Below are 20,709 nucleotides of genomic sequence, written 5' to 3'. Positions count from 1 at the left end.
TATCTTTCTCAACAAGGAGCTGGTAACATCGTTGTTTCTAAAGGAATTAAAGCCACAGCTTCACTGTTAATAGAGAAATGCGGCAAAACGGTGGTAATTCATACATACACAGCCCCTCTCTCTCTCTCTCTCTCTCTCTCTCTCTCTCTCATAAATGAACACTTGAATTACACTTTTACACTGAAGTGGAGATCGCTAAACTGCAAGCTTACCAGTGTTTTCAGAAAGTTTGGAAAAGTTTATCCACAGTGGAGAGAGAGCGCGTGCACATGGTTGCCAGGTTGACAAAGATAAGTAGCACACTTAGCAGATATTTCCGTATTGCGCAAGTGTGAAGCTCTGTTTCGGGGATTACATCTCTTCATATCAGGCAACCCCGGTTGTGTTCCTCTGCGGCCAGATTAAACCTTGTTGTAGCCTATATATTATGCGCTATTCATTATTTTTTAGAAACCTCGCGCTTTTCTACTCAATTTTAAACGTTGTTCTTGTATTTAAATTAAGCGCGGTCCACTGCTGCACATGTGCCACAATATCGATACAGGGACAGCTGTATCGATACTCGTCTCGTCAAATCTCTGTGACGATACATCGTCGTGTATCAATGTATCGAACACAGCACTATCGTGAAGCACCTTTATTTTTAAGAGTGTTTGACAGCATTTACAGGATGCATTGAGGAGGAGCCTAAACTACACTCAGTGGCTAAGTGATGCTTATGGTCCATGATATTGGTACAGATTCTGTAATAAACAATGCATGACTGTATATTTCAAGTTGGAAAAGACATTTAGTTCCCACTTTAAGTGAACCTTAGTTCCCAGGTCATCTACAAGATGGATTAAAATGCTGATAAAGTCAAGAAAAGATGAGACATAAACACAAGACAGTATGATTGAAATGTTAAAATGTAAAATAATAATAATAAAATAAGTAAAACACGTTTATTCTGTGGCACCTAAAAAAATAATTTGGCGCCTACGTTTTTTTCTTATAGGAGCCAATGGCTCCTTACTCGATTTTTTTGTCTGGAGCCCTGATAGGTAGTGGTAATTTTCTGCCAGGACATTATCTGTTAAGTTTACAACACAATTCAAAGCACATTTGAATCTGAAAAAATCTATTCGGAAAATTCCTTCATTTTAACATAGTACATTGTTTCAGTATTTTTACTGAAAAACAAGACTGATACTAAATAAGATTCGGCGTGATTTAGTCACCATATTTGCAGTTATTTTGTGATTTGAACTTGGGGCCCTATCATACACCCACAAGTGTTTTTGCTAGTTTCAGCCCGACGCAGTTTTAATTTTCTCATCCTGCACTGCGTTGTTTAAATAGCAAATGCATTTGTGCCCATTTGTGCTCCCATGGGCGTGCTGGTCTAAAAAAGAGCTGTGTTCAGGCGCATTGTTGCGTTGCTGTTTTGAGGAACTGAAAATAGACTGCGCCATTGACCAACTCAAACCTGGTCAGTCTGGCGCAATATTTTTTCTTTGTTATTTAAAGAGTGCATTAGTAATATGTGTCTATAGGCGGGTGCACAACGCGCGCACACTTTGCTTATTACACACACAGGGACGCGCAGCAGCATACAAACATTTTTTTAAAAGAAAAATTTAATTCCGCCATGCTCATGAACACTTAACAATAACTGTGGAACACACACTATTTATACACTCATACACTTATTTATCTAACACTCATACTCAGTCTACACCGCAAATTTCCACATAATATACAGTACCTGTACATACAAAACTGTCTATTGTAATATACCTGCACATACAATTGTCGATTTATATATTTTTATTCCTTATTTACTTGTGCAATTTTTTATTTTTTATTATCTGTGTTTTTTGTTCTGTCACTGTCATTCTGTTACACTGTGGAAGCTTCTGTCACGAAAACAAATTCCTCGTATGTGTAAACATACCTGGCAATAAAGCTCATTCTGATTCTGATTCTGATTAATTTTGAACTGTGATATAACAATCAGCATCTCATTGCTGTTGCTTAGACATCAGGAAATGCCATAAAATCACATTAACAAGAATTTATTTTACTGTATTTCATTTGATTAGCCTGCTGTGTATGTACACATTCTATTTCTGATCATTTTAGATGTCGGTGTAAATTGGTTGTTCATTTTCAATAAGTAATTTCAATAAGTCAACAAAATACAAATAATGGCCTGCATTTCCAATCAAATATCAAACCGGCGTTTTCATCTCTATTGACTTGTACCATTTTTAAAAAATTTTTATTTGATTAATTGTGTAGACTCAGTATGAGAAATTATATTAATCTTCCAAGAGGCCTTTTTTAAATATAAGTTATACGCTAGTTAACTTACTATGAATGTATGTGGGGGCCATCAGGGTCAAAGGTCAGCTTCATATCATACACACATCCACACAGATCTCTATCATCTGCACCATTGAATCTCAACACTTGGTCCCTCACAATGTTCCTATGTTTTCACTGAATTCATTGCACTGTGATCCTAATAACCTGCTCTCGCTCACTGTTAACTAACTACCCATCATCCTTTGCTCCCATCCAGCTGACCAGCTGCCTCAATGTTGATGATGTTGTTTATTGTTGTTAATTGTTGTGTCGGTGTTGTTCTTGTTCCCGTGCTTTAACCTGTGTTGATGTGGCTACTCGTTCTCGCCCCCATGACCGTGCCGCTGTGCTGTGCTGTGTAAATCATGCATGGGCTTTGGGTGCATGGGAAATGAAGGGGTTACACTGGCCAGCCTGATGGAGAAGAAGAAGAAAGGCTTTAGCTGGTTCAGCCAGTCCTCTGACACTCATGGTAAATCTCCCTCCCACCCTTCTGTCCCTTTCATATGTGTGATAACTTGATGATATTCATGAATATTACCTGTTAGAAGCCTTGTACAGTGTTTGTTTAATAGGCATTTTAAAGTGACTGATTCTGCATTTAAAATCTGATTGGAAAACATTATTAAATACCAGGTTACAAAATTGACTGATATTTCTAGTGGGATAATGAATTAATTCACTCATGTTTTTTGGGGGATTATTATTATTCATTGATTTTATTATTTACAACATTAGTTTAATCATATTGCTGTTTCCACCAATTTACAGTATGAAAGTAATAATCCATGACAAGTTACAGTGATTTTACTACAGTTAAGTGGGCCCTAGTAAAAACTACATTTATTTCATACTAAGTATAGTTCAAATCTATTTACATATTTTCTGACATACCGCTTGAGACTTACTGATATAAAAATTATAATTAAACTCTATTTGGAGTACTTCTTGTGCACAATGCACATTTATTAATTTTAAGCCTAAAATGTGTTTTAATGTCACTATTGATGAAGATTGTATGATATTTGAATAATAACGGTCTTTAAATGCGAGATATTTAAAGTGTACCTAAAGTATACTTGCAATAATTCGACTAGCACAACGAAATATACTTCAGTATATCTTTAGTGTGACTTTAGCACTACTTCCGCACAATTAATGTGCATTAAGTACAAAATTAGTTGTTCCATTTTATCTGACTTTAAGTATACCAGTTTAGTATACTAAAAGTACAATTGCAGGGTATTTTTATTAAGTACATAAATATGTAAATGTATTCACAGTGTACTTAACATGAAATAAATGTATTTCACATACATTTTAGTATGTTTATTTTTCACTAGGGGGATTTAAGCAATACCCTTCATTTCTTTTCCCATGTTACAATTCCTTGTATTGAAACAGGAAGTTGGGGTGGAGCATATCACAGCAATTTTTCAGTATTTTTGGTCGGTTTTCCCAGAATTGACATGCATTTTGATTGCATTTAGCTGTTAAATGTTACTTTTAGGCATATATATAGTTGACCTCAAAGCTAACAGAAATGAGCATAAAGCAAAAAACTTGGATTTTCATTGGGTTTCTAACTGTAATAAAATCACTTTTCACTACTGTTCAAAAGTTTTTTTATGTTTTAGAAAGAAGATTTAACCAATGTTGTATTTTACTGCAGCAAAAAATACAGTAAAATTCTGAAATAATATTACCATTTAAAATAACTGTTTTCTATTTGAATTTATGTTAGAATGTAATTTATTTCTGTGATGCAAAGCTGAAATTTCAGCATCATTAGTCCAGTCTTCAGTGTGACATGATCCTATTCTTTTGAGGAATATTATGTTCAACACTTATATTTTGCTTAATATTTTTGTGGAAACCGTGATACATTTTATCAGAATTCTTTGATGAATATAAAGTAAAAAAAAAGAACATCATACAGATTTTATTAATAGATTTTTTGTAACATTCTAAATGCCTTTACTGTAATTTTGTATCAATTTGATGCATTCTTGTTGAATAGAAGTAACAATTTCTTCTTTAGAAAATAAAAATCATAGTGACCCCAAAATTTTGAATGTTAGTGAATACATATTTGTATTAATCATTGACTTATGCACAAATTGCCCATTTTGGCCTGTACGGAAGTATGTATTTAAGCTAATAATATCCATGTGTGTGATGTTTATGTGGACGCTGTAGTGTGTGAATGCACTGCTAATTCCTAATCGTGCTACTTGTGCTTTGCAAGTGTGAGTTTTCCTTCTTTATGCCCATCAGCGCTTATGCTATTTGTTCCCATCAGTTTTTCCACAACATTAGTGTTAGCAAACTCTTCGCTTGCCCGTTTCCTCCTTCCTGTTCTAATTTAGTCCTCTCATACTAATTTTCTCAAAATCAGAGTGAGTCAGAGATCAGATCCGGCAGATCTCTCCAATTTAAAAATCCCACTTTAAAACAGTGACAGCGAGTTTCTAACATAGAAATGAGGTTAAACCCAGATCACCAGGCTCATGGTCAGCAGTTTATAGAGCAGTCACAAAAAGTCTGATCACACTCACTTATTACTGTCTTTGGACAGTAATAAAAACAAAAAGAGCATGGTGAATTGCACTAATTTCAATGAATTTGCAGTGCGTGTATGTGTATATATAACTTATAAATATTTATTGCATATTTTTACATAATGCATGTTAGCATGTATTATATTTTTACATTTTTTTAAATATTTTAATGCATGTAAAAAAATAATATTAACAAGATGAATAAATGCTGTAAAAGTATTGTTTATTGTCTGTTCATGTTAACTATTGCATTAACTAATTATAACGTACCCACTTTGTAAAGTGTTAGCAAGAAGTCACTTACCACACATACCAAGAAGTGTTGGCAAGTTCAAGATCAAATTGCATCATGTCAGAGCTTAGAAATTACATTTATACTGAGTTATATTCATATATTATTTTTTTGCACATGCAATGCTCACTCTTTTTAGCCTTTCTCCTTCAAAACAGTGCACATTATATTTATAATTTGAGCTTTTGACTGGAATTGGGTTTCACCAAGAATGTGTCTCAATCTCATTATCTTGTTGAATGTTTTTTCAAGTTTTTGTCCACTAAATCTTTCTTGGCAGAGTATGTGTGAATTATGTGTTTTAATGTGTGTATGATGAACCTTGTGTTTGTGACACAATAGCGAGTATGCCGGCAAGTGAGACAGAATCCATGAATACAGAAATTGAGAAAGAAGATGAGAAGGCAACATGTTGTGGCCCGACATGGTGAGAAAACTCACAAATACACATGAATGTATATTTCATCAGTAATGAATACCAATTGTAATATGCTGTATCAAGAACACATGTGAATACTCTGGTTTCTGTTTTAACTTTACAATTTGTTTTCATTTACAGTCAAAAAATGTCAAAATCAAAATTCAGGTCAGTAATGTTGAGATTAGCTCACGCTAATGTTCATTTACAGTTTATTTACAGCTGCACGTTATTGCATGTATTACTGTGAGCTTTCATTATCTAGCTTGCTAGCTAGCAACACTGGGATAGAATGCTAGACAGATAGATAAAAGGTTAGCTAGCTTGATAGCATTCTAGCATCTCGCTAGCTAGCCTTTTGTCTGTCTATTCTATGTGTTGAGCATTCTGTCTGTTTAGCTTGCTAGAGAACATTCTAGCTACCATTCTGTCATCTCAGTCTTTATATGTAACTCTTTCACCCTGCTGAAGAAAACAATAGACACCATCACAAATTTGTAATGGTTTTACTGGTTATAATTGGACTTGTATTGGTTTTAAAGGAAACTGTAATGGACCCTGTGGGTTTCTACTGGTAATTGGTTGCCTTCTATAGAGGGTATGCATTGACGTCACTTTCCCGCCGGAACATGCCCCCTCAGCCGGACTGAGTGGCAAAAGAGCCTGTTGCATGACTGGATTTAATAGGGAAGCTGCGAAAACCTGAGCAAAACAAACGATAATCAGTTTAAACTAAAGGTCGTTGGACTCGATATAGTGTTCCTTAAAATTTACCAAAGATCCAGTGGTCCATGGATATTGATATGCAGCCAGGAATCATGTTTCATGACATTTAGATGATGCCAACCCTGAAACAACATACAGAACTACCACATTTTGCTATAAGTTGGATTGTATCATATAATAATTGCTGTTAATAGTGTTCATCATCTGTTTGATTACGTCTTTAATTGATTTTTCCGTACATTTCTGCCATATGTACATTAACTGACAGTCACCACTGATAAGCTACCACTAAATATTGTAGAAACTTAATTGGCTGTAAAGTTGCTTTGCAATGATTTGTATGGTGAAAAGCGCTGTACAAATAAACTTGAACTTGAACTTGAATTTACATATGCCTGATTTCAACGCCGGAGCAAATTTGCCAGTGAACGCATTTTGTAAATACAAAATAGGTTGGTCTAAATCCGGGTGATCAATTGTATCAATTAGGGGTGGGAATCGCAGGGTACCTCATGATACGATATGAATCATGATACATGGCTCACGATAATGATAATATCACGATACAGCAATTCTGCGATAATCAATATATTGCTAGACAATTCTATAATGATACATCACAATATATATCTATGAAAACAAAATGCCTGTGAAAAGTTTAAGTGCAAGTTTTCTCTCTTCAAGTCCAAACTGTTAGAAAACAGCACAAACGTTCTGTAAATCAAATTTAACACGCTAAGTAAATTAATCATTTTATTCTTGGACTTATTAAGCTTACACATGTCTTTGTGTGTAAACCAACACATTTAACTGCTTATCAACTTTATATCTAGCCTATATATATAAACCAGGTACATTTCAAAATTTACCTGGAGTGCTTTCTCAACCTTTGCTCTCCTCTCATCATAAAAACGGAGCCCCGCACACATGACATGCAGGGAATTATATATATATATATATATATATACACTGTATATATCGTCATATTGTATATAAGATGGTAAATATTTAATTGATGAGTTGTCAGTACGATATAACAATACAATATATATAGGGTATGATTTTACCCCAAAATTCAACATATTAACTTCTCAACCTTTGCTCTCCTCTCATCATAAAAACGGAGCCCCGCACACATGACATGCAGGGAAAAAATAGCCGTTCACATCGCCTCTTTTGCGCGCTCAGGTTCATTATTTCAAATGTAGACGCGCGGCAAGCGCACACACTGCACATTTCTGCGCCGCATTACGGCTCTGACGAGGTTTTGTTTCATCATCCATGCCATAGGTGCAGATTTATGTTTCTGCCGGTCGGTGCCCACTGCATAACACGCACTTGCAATATCTGAGAGAGAGGGAGAGCATCCAGTTTTGTTCACTCTCTCACTCATATAGTGAGGGAAATCCACCTGCGATCCGAGCGGAGAGGTTAGGCTACTCATGAACTGAATAAGCGCTCTGCAATAATAATGTGATCGGTGCCTATGTTTGAACCATTCCACCCCTAGCAGTAGAGCTAATACAGTGGCTGGAAATCTGTTTATCCTTCGGTTCTTCCTGCTTCCCCATCTTCATAGAGAACGCGGTTCATGGTTGCTCAGAGCGCTTTGGAAAGAAGGTGGAAATGGCACAATCACAATTTCCACGCATTTGTAGATGCTGGGAGCAGGGAAATCTATTTAGTATGATTTTACCCCAAAATTCAACATATTAACAAAATGATAACTGCAAATCTGTGTTTTGCTGCCTGGAGTCCATTTGTTTCTCTGAATTGCAGGGATCCATTTGCTTTTCCTTTCGGTAGCTTTTGGCAGTCTGTAAAAATATACCTCAGATTTCTTGACAAATCTGTTTGTACAGTCACTCGCAAAGCTGTTTCTTGTTTTAGATGTGTTTTGTGTGTTCTGTCACAGCATTCACGCTGAAAGCCAATGCTGCCATTCAGTCTTTTTGCCACTCAGTGGACGGAGCCACATTCAATCCAACTGACGGTGATGTCACGTGCATACCCTCTATTGGTGGCTTTTTAAAACCACTAAATCCTAATGGACTATGTCCCAAAACACACTATAGGAAACCATCTTTTAATGGTTACAAGTTGATGGTTTGTAATGGTATTTGTAGTGGAAACCATTAAAATTTCTGATGGTTTCTGTTGTTTTTTCTCAGCAAGGATGAATGCTTTTCTGTTGTTCAAAAAGCATATGAATCAAAATAATCTAGCATTCAGTCTGTAATGTTAGCTACTTTTCTATCTAGCATGCTATCATGGTATGCTAATGTCCTGACATTGTAGTATCCTATCTATCGAGTGTTCTAGGAATTGGTCTGTCTAGTGTGCTGTCTGCCATTCTATCTATCGGCTGTCTGTCTATCTACTGTATTATTCTACTGTTCTGTTTAGCATTCTAGCATCTTGTCTATCTACAGTAGCCTTCTATTGTTCTGTTTAGAGTTCTGCCTAATCTAGTGTTTTGCGTTCTCTCTATCTAGCATTCTTCAGTATCTCTCTTGCTTTCTAGTGTTCTGTCTAGCATTCTATTTTTATCTATTTTTATCTCCTTCTTTCAATGTATAATTCTGTTGTCATTTTTTCTCCATGTGTCTGTGTTGTCTGACTTCACTGCCATCTCTTTCAGTCGGCGCTGGCGTCGCTGGAACCGGTTGTGTCGGAGGAATTGTCGTTTGGCTGTGAAATCTGTGCCATTCTATTGGCTGGTGATCATCCTGGTGTTCCTCAACACTTTGACCATCTCTTCAGAACATTACAACCAGCCCTTGTGGCTCACGCAAGTCCAGGGTGAGCCCTACATGTGTTTGTGCTCTCGCAATAAATGTAAAAGATCAAGACTGCTTCACATTCTCACTATGTTCTTTCTTCTTTCAACACGATTGGTTTTCTCCTGTAGATGTGGCCAATAAAGTGCTGCTGGCCCTGTTCACGTGTGAGATGTTGGTGAAGATGTACAGTCTGGGCCTGCAGGCTTATTTTGTGTCTCTGTTTAATCGCTTTGACTGCTTCGTGGTGTGTGGAGGCATCACAGAGACCATCCTAGTCGAGTTTGAGATCATGTCACCTCTAGGCATCTCAGTGTTTCGATGTGTGCGACTTCTCAGGATCTTTAAAGTCACACGGTAAGGAATGAAAATTATGTTAATGGAATACGACAAATATTTGTATAGAGCACAGGACACTTTTATATGGTTTGTTTTTTGCCTTTAGTCACTGGGCGTCTCTCAGTAACTTGGTGGCATCTCTGCTGAACTCCATGAAGTCCATCGCTTCTCTACTGCTGCTGCTCTTCCTCTTCATCATCATCTTCAGCCTCCTCGGTATGCAGGTGTTCGGCGGCAAGTTTAACTTCGACGAGACACAAACGAAGAGGAGCACCTTTGACAACTTCCCTCAGGCCTTGCTCACAGTGTTTCAGGTCTGTCTGTGTGCATCTGTTAAGTCTTTAGATTTGATTTTGATGGGATATGTGTTTACTCTGATATTTGATGTGTTGTTTTCAGATTCTGACTGGTGAAGACTGGAATGCCGTCATGTACGATGGAATTATGGCGTATGGCGGCCCATCATCGTCAGGAATGATTGTGTGCATCTACTTTATCATTCTGTTCATTTGTGGAAACTGTATCCTCTTACTGCTGCTGACTTACTAACCAAAAACCGAAAAAAACCTAAATTTCCTTATGGAGTCAGTTCATCTACTAGTGGTAATCTAGTTGTGGGTTAGTTGTTAACTATCTTGTTTTTTTTGTTTTTTTTTAAAGAAATTAACACATTTTATTCAGCAAAGACGCATTGAATTGATCAAAAGTGACAGAAATATTTTGTAACCTTTTGTAGTCTTTCAAATAAATTGTGTTCTTTTTATTTTTATGTAAATGCATATAACTTTTTAGTCGCCCTGAAAAAAAAATATTCTGTATGACTGTTTCCCCACAAATAATAAGCAGCTTTGCCATCACAGGAATAAGTTTCATTTTAAAATATATTCAGATAGAATGTTTTTTTTTTTTTATTGTAATATTTCACAAAATTACTGTTTTTACTATATTTTTTATCAAATAAATGCATCCTGGGAGTGCATAAGAAATTTCTTTAAAAATATCTCCGTGTGTCAGGGATTCATCACAGTCACTTCAGTCACCATCCAGAATAATTACCCGATCACAGTCAGCTGAGTTCTGATCACCCGCACCTGCTGTCACCAATCAAGCCACACTACAAATACACACACAGCACAGTCACTCACTGTCCGGTCTACTGTTCACTCCTACGAACTGCTCTGGACTCTCTCTGCCAAATTCTCCTAGAACGAATTACCTGCTGTTCCTCCCGTGATCCTCCAACGACTCCTTGGAAACTGTTCCACGATCTCCAACGTAACCGGCATCCGATCCTCACCATCAGAACTCAGATAAGCACCCTGGAACCATTCACTGTGTTGACACTCACCTGCCTTTAACTCACCTATTCCAGTCATCCCCTTACCCAGTCAATAAACCATCCTGATTTGCACTTACCTGTTGTGTCTGGCCTTGCTGTGTGACACCGTGTATCCGTGGACAATGTGCAATTTGAATGAATTTGGGAAATTGTTTTGATATAATCTGCACACAGGTATGCAGTTATTTGCTCCACAGAAAAAACAAAAAAAATATTTTTTTAAGTATTTTCCCACAGTTCACACTCACAGTGACATAAGTTGCCAAGATCCAAAAAAACAAAAACAAAATCATTACATGTATTATACACACACACACGTATTTATATATGTGTTTCTATTTCAGAGCAAATACATAAATATCAAGATATACAGAATATTTAAAAAAGACTAAAAGTATTGCATTTTTACATTGTGCATTCATAATTGCAAGTATTCCATTTTATTTTATTCCAGATAGACTGTTTGTTGTTCGCTTATGAGCATAATAATATTGTTGGTTTGCTTAACACATTGACACCTAGACATTCTTCTGAATGTGTTCTTGGCTATCGCTGTGGACAACCTTGCCGATGCAGAGTCTCTGAACACAGACAGCGACGATAAGAAGAAAGGGTAAATGATAAAAGCTTGTAGAGATCATTTAATCTGACATTGAGGGCCTGGATCTGGTTTCCACTGCTTGTGTGCTGCATTTTTGAGTGTGTTTGTTTTCTTTTTTTCCAAGTGATGAAAACGAGGAAAATGAAGAAGATGCCAAGGTAAGTAATTGTTTTTTGTGTGTGTGTGTGTTTGTATTTAATTTTTTCTGTGTTAGTAGTAGCATATAATAATGTTGGCTTCTCTCCTTCAGGCTGGAGAGGAGGATGAGAAGGACAATGCAGGTAAAGAACTACATCTGCATGTATATGCACATTGAAGACAATTTTTTTAAATATACTTGTCCTGATCATCATGTCCATGTAACAGAGGAGGATGAAGATGAGCCGGACATTCCTGCGGGGCCCCGCCCACAGATCTCAGAGCTCATTAAGAAGGAGAAAATCACACCAATCCCAGAGGGCAGTGCATTCTTCATCTTTAGCAACACAAACCCGTATGTGTCACATTGAAGTCTGCTCAAACTTACACAGAACCAGACAGGAGCAAAGAGACATGTAGACATTTACATATATACTATACATATATATATAAAATGAGTCACTCTCATTTTACATTGAATTACATTTACATTTATACAAAACTACTTGCATTGCATTCTAGGTACACGCATGCATGTGTATATATAAGAAAAAAATGTTATGTTTATACATTTAAAATATTTGTATATAATATCAATTATATAAATATATACATGGAAATATTTTCAAAATATATACTGTATGTGTGTGTATTTATATATACATAATAAGTATATACCGTATACACACATATTATGTAAACAAAAAACTTTTATTTTGGATGCGATTAATCGTTGGACAGCACTAATATATATTTAGCTTTAATTTATTTATATTTCAGTTTTAGTAATTTTAGTACTTATTTCTTTAAGTTTGTTTTTTAATCTACTATCAATATTTTATTTTATTAAATATTTTTCAATTACTTTTTACAATTCCTTGTATTTACATTAAATCCACGTTTCTAATTACTATTTTCTAGTTCTAGTTTCTAATGTCACAATGCAACTGAATTTTTCGTTTTAAATACTTAGAATAGCCATTTAGAAAAAACAAAACATTGAAAGCTTCTGAACCCTGCAAACGCACATAGTGTTCAAGATGTGTTTCAGTGTGTCTTTTTCTCTCTCTCTCTTTGTAGAATTCGTGTCGCGTGCCACAAGCTGATAAACCACCACATCTTCACCAATCTCATCCTCGTTTTCATTATGTTAAGCTCCGCCTCCTTGGCAGCTGAGGACCCAATCAGAAACTTCTCTGCCCGGAATATTGTGAGTACAAATTGCACACACACAGACGTACACCCAAACAATTTGGTTTGGTTACTTATTAATGTCCAAAACATTGGACATTAATGAGTCACACGCTCAATCAATTCAACTAAAACAACATGGTATGTGATATTTAATTGTTATCAAGTAAACTTTTTATTTTCACATATGAATATTGTAAAAATACTACATTTATTTTTATTGGTTAAAAGGGTCATATGATGCTTTTTTAAAGATCATTATTTTTACACAAGCCACGGTTAAGACAGGTGACTCCACGGTGATGAAGCTGGTATGTGTTTGCAGTACACAAGCCACGGTTAAGACAGCTGACTCCACTGTGATGTGACCCACCCCCCCCCTCGCTCTCTCGCTCGCTCGCTCTCTCTCTCGCTCTCTCTCTCGCTGTCTCGCTCGCTCTCTCGCTGTCTCGCTCGCTCTCTCGCTCTCTCGCTGTCTCGCTCGCTCTCTCGCTCTCTCTCTCCCTCTCTCACACTCTCTCGCTTTCTCTCTCTCGCGCTCTCTCTCTCTCTCTCTATCTTTAGTATCATTGAGTCTTTGCTGAAGCGGTGAGTGCCAGCATTATGCAAATATTTCCACATAGTGAGGTAGATATGTGGGGGCGTGTTAGAACAAGCCGTTTTAGGGGGGGGGCGGCAGAGTTTTAACTTTGATAAAGAATATCTCTTTGGTTTTGAGACTTTAGTCTTTGCAACTTCAGGGATATTATCTATGCACAATCAGCTTGTAACACTCCAAAGAGAAAGGAAAACTTGAAATCGCATCATATGACCCCTTTAAGAATGACTCCGTGTACTCGGATTGTGAAGATAAAAAAAAGTTTAAATTTATGATTAAATACGATTTTTCCAAAGCACTTACAGTTGCTTTGTGTGTCTGTTATTCCTTCATCTCTTCGTGTTTGCTAACTCTTTTCCTTCAAACTGAGGAAGCTACCTTCACTGAAAGCGTAATGTTTTTGGGGTGTTACCGTTACAGACACACTGGTACACCTGGAATCATGAACTAAACTAAACAACATATACCTACAGTTCTAAATCTATTTCTGTTCTGATAACAAATGATGATTGCTGAATGTCCTTGTTAAACATGTACGTTGCTCTTTGCAGATACTTGGTTACTTTGACTATGCTTTCACGGCTATCTTTACTGTAGAGATCGTGTTAAAGGTAAATGTCCTGCCCTGTGCTGGTGTTGTGTGTGGTGTATGTACAGTAACGCTGTAACCGTCTGGTTTATTCCAGGTCCTAGGCTATGCAGATTATGTCTTCACTAGTATGTTTACATTTGAGATCGTGTTGAAGGTAACCTCTCGGCAGACAGGCCTGGCTGCATTATCTCCATGTGTGTCACCTGCTACTTCAGTACTACCTGGCTTGATCAATCTCTTTTCTTTCTCTTTTTTTAAACTATGGCACCTCTTTTACTAAAAGACTAAAAGAAAAGAAATATCTCAGAACATGAAAGCACATCTTCATCAAACAAAGCACAAGAGTTGTCAGGTTTTCAGCTTTCTTTTGGGGAGAAACGACAGGGCTTGAACTCAACCCTGATTGGTCAAAGTGGGGTTAAGGAAGTTGGGAGAAATCACACAGGATGTGTCTGTGAAACTAAAATGCTTTTTGTTGAGGAAAGAATCTAATTTCAAAAAGACGAAACTATGCAACTCTTTGTGATATGAGAACAACACTGCCTCTCATGCCTTCATAACCGATTGGCCCGTATCCAGTCCATAAAAGAGGGGGCACATACAACCATGCTTGGACAGAACATGGTTCAAACCCCTTGACTGAGTGCATATCAATGCAATGTGACCTCCAGCGCTGAATGGGGCAGCACATTTGTTTAATGAAGCTGCAGTAATTCTCTCTGGCTGTGTTCAGAAAATCATACTACAGTCCTATTTGTAGTATATATTTTTTTCTATTTACCTTTCAATTATTTTTCAGTTTCAATAATTTAAAATTATTTAAGGTAACTGCCAGTATACCATTTCCCATCATTTTTTTTAGGTTTACATTTTTATTTATTTATTTATTTTTATTTGTATATTATATACATTTTTATGTATATTTTATTTTATTTTTAGTTGATTTGCGCTACAGTAACACAATTTGAGAAATTATTAGTAGCCTTCTATGGTAAAGTTGTTTAGCCAGTTGAAGAGAAAAACCTTTTGAATTTGTTCCTGACACGATTGTTTTATTTGCCAAAAATGTGTCACCACAGGTTTTAAGAACAACAAAAACTTTAGAACGTTAGACTGTCATTCCTGCATTTGATTAAATCTATATATTATGTTTCCAATTCTTCAAGTCACTAGGCAACTACTTTTATTAATTTAATAACTTGGAAGCCATTTTTTACACATTTGATGCTTTTGGACCCTGAACACACACATATAGTATTGTGTTACCCACAATTCAGTGTGCATTACTTTACAGTACATTTCTAATGTAATGAATGAACCCGGAAATAACTCATATTTTTTTCGTAATTACATGTTTAACTAATGTTTTTAATCAGATTGCCAAAATAACACATTTTTATACAAAACTGACATAAAAAAATGTAAAATACATATTTTCAAGATGCTTACTGGACGCAACTCACATGCAGTGCGTTACAACACTATTAGCATACTACTATTTGAAATTATTTTGAACTCTTTTATTACTATTTTGAAGTTTTTTGCTTTTAGTCCATGGTTATTAGCTATTATCAATTGGAAACATGTCAACATACTGTAGAAAACAGGAAAACTGCAGTCATTAAATGATTTTAAAGAATAGTAGGCAGTATACAGTGTGTACGGTGCATTATTTAGTAAATAGTATGCTAATATAATATTCTGAACTTGGCCCTATTGTTTTGTGGAGAGATTAGAAGTGCTGATCTTGGACCAGCAACTACTAAAAACATTTTAGGTAAAAATTGTACAATTTTCATGAAACATTTTTATGTAGTTACCCAAAATTGGTCTCTGATTAGCGGTGTAATGTTAACGTAACCCAGTGCTTGCCCTTCTAGTGTGTGGTTGCATCTGTATTCATATACATTCAGCGAATGACTCCTTTGCATTCGTGATTTTGGAGCGACTTGCTTTGGTTTTGGCTGGTCTTTTCTCTGCCTGCTGAATATGAAGTTGCAGTAGGAGCTTTTTCCCCCTCTTTTCTTTACTGAATCTTGCCGAGGGAACAGGGCGCAATGTTCTCAAGGATAAAAAAAAAAACGTCTCACATGAATGTGACAGTAAGGGAAGTTCTCATTTCAGATCGCCTAATAGATAGGTTGTTCCCTTTCTTTCTGACTCTTTCTGTCTTTTCTTGCTCTTTTGTCTTCTCCTCCTGTATTCTTTCTGACTTCTGTCATAATTTAGGCCCCTTCAAAGCTAGGCAACAAACAGCATGTTTTATTACCGGGCCCCCTAGTGGCGGATTGTGAAACAGAGCTTACTACTACATTCATGTAGACTCAGGCCTTGAGGGTTTGGCGGAGTTAGTGCTAGGATCTCGCCTTTAGTCCAACTCCGAGCACGCCACCCTTAAAAAGAGTGATATTAAGGAGTGTATATGTGTGTTTCTGTCTATACGGTGTGTTCTCTGTCTGAGAGTGTGATTTGCTGTTCCTTATGTCTATGTCTTTCATTATGGTGGATCAAGTTTTGATCATCTATGCTTGTTTTGTCAGATGACCACGTATGGTGCGTTTCTCCACAAGGGGGCTTTCTGCAGGAACTACTTTAATCTTCTCGATCTGCTGGTGGTCGGCGTGTCGCTGGTGTCCTTCGGAATTCAGTGAGTGATCGTTATATTTTAGGGCTGCGCGGTAAATTAATATAAAACCGGAATCATAATATTGTGTGATTATTAAATCCCAAAGGTTGAAATGTACTTAAATAAATATGTATTATTATTATCATCATTATTATAAATTATTATTATTATTATTATTTTACAATGAAGTATTACAAAGGTAATGTTTCTTATTTTATTATTTAGATTTTAAAATAATATTAATAATACTTTTCTTAAATACTTATTTTTTTACAGTGAAATTACAATAGTAATATTTATATTTCTTAAATATTTGTATTTAGTAGTAATTATATTTTTTTCTTAAGGGCTCTAATTTCTACTTAATAGCAAAGTATTACAATATTAATATGTCTTATTTTTTATTTTTATAGTAATTTTATAAATAATTCTAAAACTTTTTTGCCAAATAATGCCACACTACAGTCAATCTTTTTTTTTTTAATTACATTTTAAATCAGAAAAATCACAGTTAGACTGTAATTTCTACTTAATAGCAAGGTATTACAATATTAATATTTCTTATTTTGTTTATTTTTTATCTTTATATTTATTTTATAGTCATTTTGATATGTAATTACAAAACCTTTTTGGCAAATAATGCCACACTACAGTCAATCTTTTCTTTTTTTTTTAAATTAAATTTTAAATCACAATTGCAGTTTTTATCAGAAAAATCACAGTTAGATTTTTTCCCCCTGATTGTACAGCGCTATTATATTCCCTGATTGAAAGAGAGCAACTTTGCTCAAAGTTTGCCTTTTTTCTTTGCTGATTTCTCAATTATATTTCATTTAAGTATCACTTTTTCCTCAGAACTTTTTTTTTGGCAAAATACAGTACGAGTTATGTAATTAATGTGTAATTGACCTGGCTGAGATAGGCCAAGTTGGCCTGGTTTGGTGCTGGTCTAGCTGTTGTTCACAGACAAAACTCTTCATGGTTCCATGAAGCTAGATGAAGAAGGAAGTCTTGCTAGTTACGCTAGTTCAGAAACCTGTCAGAGACACCAGCATCATAAGGACTTTAAAGCATGGATTTCTGTCTCTGTTTTGTATGTTTTTTGGGAACGTGTACGTTTCTGTCTCCTGCAGCTCGTCAGCCATCTCAGTGGTGAAGATTCTGAGGGTTCTGAGGGTGCTGCGTCCACTCAGGGCCATAAACAGAGCTAAAGGACTGAAGGTTCTGCCCACTGCTTTGCTTTGATATGAATTGTCTACAGTAAATATGAATGTTAATATGATTCATTGGAATAGGGCTAATGTGCCCTGCCAGCTGTTTAAGCAACTATAAATTTGACATTTGTCTGACAGCCTCTGAGCTTTATCCTTTGCTTTCTGCAGCATGTGGTCCAGTGTGTGTTTGTGGCCATCAGAACTATTGGAAACATCATGATTGTCACCACACTGTTACAGTTCATGTTTGCCTGCATTGGTGTACAGCTCTTCAAGGTAAAATATTTCATATATGGCATGGGTTTTTAAGATTTTTTTTTAGTGTTTATGAAATAAGTGCTCACCCAGGCTGCATTTATTTGATTAAAAAAATACAGTAAAACACTAATATTGTGAAATAACTGTATTTGAATATATTTTAAAATGTAATTTTTTTCCTGTGATGGTAAAGCTGAGTTTTCAGCATCATTACTCCAGTCTTCAGTGTCACATGATCATTCAGAAATCATTCTAATATGCTGATTTGCTGCTCAAGTAACATTTCTCATTATTATCAATGTTGAAAATAGTTGTGCTGATTAATATTTTGTGGAGCATTTATTTGAATAATTTTCTTTTTACATTTCTTTTTTTTTCTTCAGGGGAAGTTTTATCGTTGTAATGATGCAATCAAGTCCAGCCCAGAAGAGTGCAAGTGAGTCTAAACTAAAGTCTGAACATTTTAATCATCGCTGATATTAACTACTTAACATCATGCACTTTTTAAATAAGCCTTTCTAATAAGACTACTTGCTTTCACAACATTTACAATTATTGTAATAACATTCGCAAAAGGAAACAGCTGTTAAAGATGTGAAAATAACGTTTTCTCGCTCTCAGGGGAATATATATCCTGTATAAGGAAGGTGACGTGAACCAGCCAATCATTCAGAAGCGCCACTGGCACAACAGCGATTTCAACTTTGATAACGTGCTCATGGCCATGATGGCTCTATTCACAGTGTCCACGTTTGAAGGCTGGCCTGCGTAAGCATTCAACAATACAACATAATATACATCAGATATAGAATAGCACCTTTATTTTATTTTTTATCTTAATCTGTTTTATTTTGTGCACCTTAATGTACATCAGATACAGAATAGCACCTTTATTTTAGTTTATTTTACGATTTTATTTAATTGTTTTATTTTGCTTCACCTTCAGATATAGAACAGCACTGTTTATTTTTATCTTTTATTTTATTCACCTTATTATAGATCAGATATAGAATAACAGCTTTAATTTTATTTTTGTAGACAATAAATACTAACCACATGTATAAAACCTTACATTTATTACTCTTTATGCATCCATTTAAAAAAGAACCAAAAATTCCCATTCAGTAATATAAGCAATAATCAGATGCTTATTATTTTCCAACCTATAGTTTTGTGTATTTTTTTAATCAGCAATACTCTGTAATATTAGTGATATTGAAAATGGCTCTATATAATTGGATATTGTGAGATAGCTAATATTGGTTCTTGTATTGTGTATTCTTACTCAGACAGTCGAGTTTCCATTTTCAAAACCACAGGGGAAATGAACGAGTTTGTTATTGTGTTTGTATTGGAGCTGTTGGTAAGTGCCACTGTGAGCTCGATGCCAACAGTAGCACGCTGTCCCTGTAATTACAACACCACACTGCTTCAAATGTTCTGTTAGTTTAACACGCACTTAGTTTCACACACACTGTGACAGAATAACACAATATAGCTGTTCTGTAACTGTGGGTGAAGTAGTACACTTTTTCCTCGGCTCTCATTTCTTTTGGTTTACTTCTACATTTTGTCTTTCCTAAGGTTGTTGTACAAGGCCATAGACTCCAACCGGGAGAACTTGGGTCCGATCTACAACTACCGTGTGGAGATTTCCATCTTCTTCATTATCTACATTATCATCATCGCCTTCTTTATGATGAACATCTTCGTGGGTTTCGTCATCGTGACCTTTCAGGAACAGGGAGAGAAAGAGTACAAGAACTGTGAGCTGGACAAGAACCAGGTAAGAGAAGACACAATAAGAGTATGTGGAACATGGGATGTGTCACAAACCAGTGTGCTGCTTATCTAAACTGTATTTTTAGGCAACAAAATGATGCTGGCTTATAAGGATCCCTCATAACACAAGTTAGTGTTGCATATATCCTTAACGGATAATGCAGTCCCAGAATGCACAGCAATCTGTTTTATTCTAGTATCTGTGTATTATATTTTATATATATATACATTTACATTTAGTCATTTAGAAGATGCTTGCCGACTTACAAATCAATCAAAACCAACAAAGAGCAATAATATGTAAGTGCTGTGGCAAGTCTCGGTTAGCCTGACGCAGTATATGTAGCAAGGTTTTTTATATATATAATAAATAAAAAGAAAATAAGTAGATAGAATAGAAAAAAGTATAGGGAACGCTAGTGTTAGAGGGTCATTTTTATAATAAATAAAAAGAAAATTAGTAGATAGAATAGCTACTGCTAGTGTTAGAGGCTCTTTTTTTTCTTTTTAAAGAAATCAAGTAGTTAGAATAGAAATATATATATATGTGTGTGTGTGTGTGTGTGTATGTATACACTTTATTATATATTATATTTATATTATTTATATGTTTAGCTTTTATTTTTAGCTTTTTAGTTTTTATTTTAAATTTAGTTACATTTAAGTAATAATATTACATGCTTTTGTCATTTTTTTCATATTTCAATTTAACTAAAGCTTTAATTTATTTTTATTTCTGGTCATTTTTTAGTAATTTTAGTACTTAATCTCAGTTATCAAGGCCACATTTCTAATTTGAATTTTATATATATATATATATATATATATATATACACACACAGTGGGTACGGAAAGTATTCAGACCCCCTTCAATTTTTCACTCTTTGTTATATTGCAGCCATTTG

At 35.4% G+C, this 20,709-nt stretch overlaps 1 protein-coding gene across 2 annotated transcripts in view; it reads left to right on the top strand.

Moving 5' to 3' along the window:
- LOC107659558 (voltage-dependent L-type calcium channel subunit alpha-1D-like) overlaps window positions 1–20,709 on the top strand; it is an 83,989-nt gene that overhangs the window by 23,684 nt on the left and 39,596 nt on the right. The window contains exons 7-26 of one of the 2 annotated variants that reach the window (XM_016448546.1): window positions 2,747–2,821; window positions 5,545–5,629; window positions 5,762–5,788; window positions 8,988–9,148; window positions 9,258–9,483; window positions 9,572–9,779; window positions 9,865–9,985; window positions 11,327–11,417; window positions 11,530–11,563; window positions 11,656–11,686; window positions 11,772–11,898; window positions 12,624–12,753; window positions 13,884–13,943; window positions 14,019–14,078; window positions 16,465–16,571; window positions 17,684–17,771; window positions 17,933–18,040; window positions 18,406–18,458; window positions 18,644–18,790; window positions 19,607–19,808. In XM_016448546.1, coding sequence (XP_016304032.1) covers window positions 2,747–2,821; window positions 5,545–5,629; window positions 5,762–5,788; window positions 8,988–9,148; window positions 9,258–9,483; window positions 9,572–9,779; window positions 9,865–9,985; window positions 11,327–11,417; window positions 11,530–11,563; window positions 11,656–11,686; window positions 11,772–11,898; window positions 12,624–12,753; window positions 13,884–13,943; window positions 14,019–14,078; window positions 16,465–16,571; window positions 17,684–17,771; window positions 17,933–18,040; window positions 18,406–18,458; window positions 18,644–18,790; window positions 19,607–19,808 — 2,141 coding nt within the window. The remainder of the gene's footprint in view (window positions 1–2,746; window positions 2,822–5,544; window positions 5,630–5,761; window positions 5,789–8,987; window positions 9,149–9,257; window positions 9,484–9,571; window positions 9,780–9,864; window positions 9,986–11,326; window positions 11,418–11,529; window positions 11,564–11,655; window positions 11,687–11,771; window positions 11,899–12,623; window positions 12,754–13,883; window positions 13,944–14,018; window positions 14,079–16,464; window positions 16,572–17,683; window positions 17,772–17,932; window positions 18,041–18,405; window positions 18,459–18,643; window positions 18,791–19,606; window positions 19,809–20,709) is intronic. The other variant, XM_016448547.1, reaches the window with a different exon arrangement.

The sequence above is a fragment of the Sinocyclocheilus anshuiensis genome, unplaced genomic scaffold (assembly GCF_001515605.1).
Source record: "Sinocyclocheilus anshuiensis isolate Anshui unplaced genomic scaffold, SAMN03320099.WGS_v1.1 scaffold848, whole genome shotgun sequence".
In the NCBI taxonomy this organism is placed as follows: domain Eukaryota; kingdom Metazoa; phylum Chordata; class Actinopteri; order Cypriniformes; family Cyprinidae; genus Sinocyclocheilus; species Sinocyclocheilus anshuiensis.
Note: the sequence above shows the minus strand (reverse complement) of the source record. Positions and strands in the feature narration are given on the sequence as shown.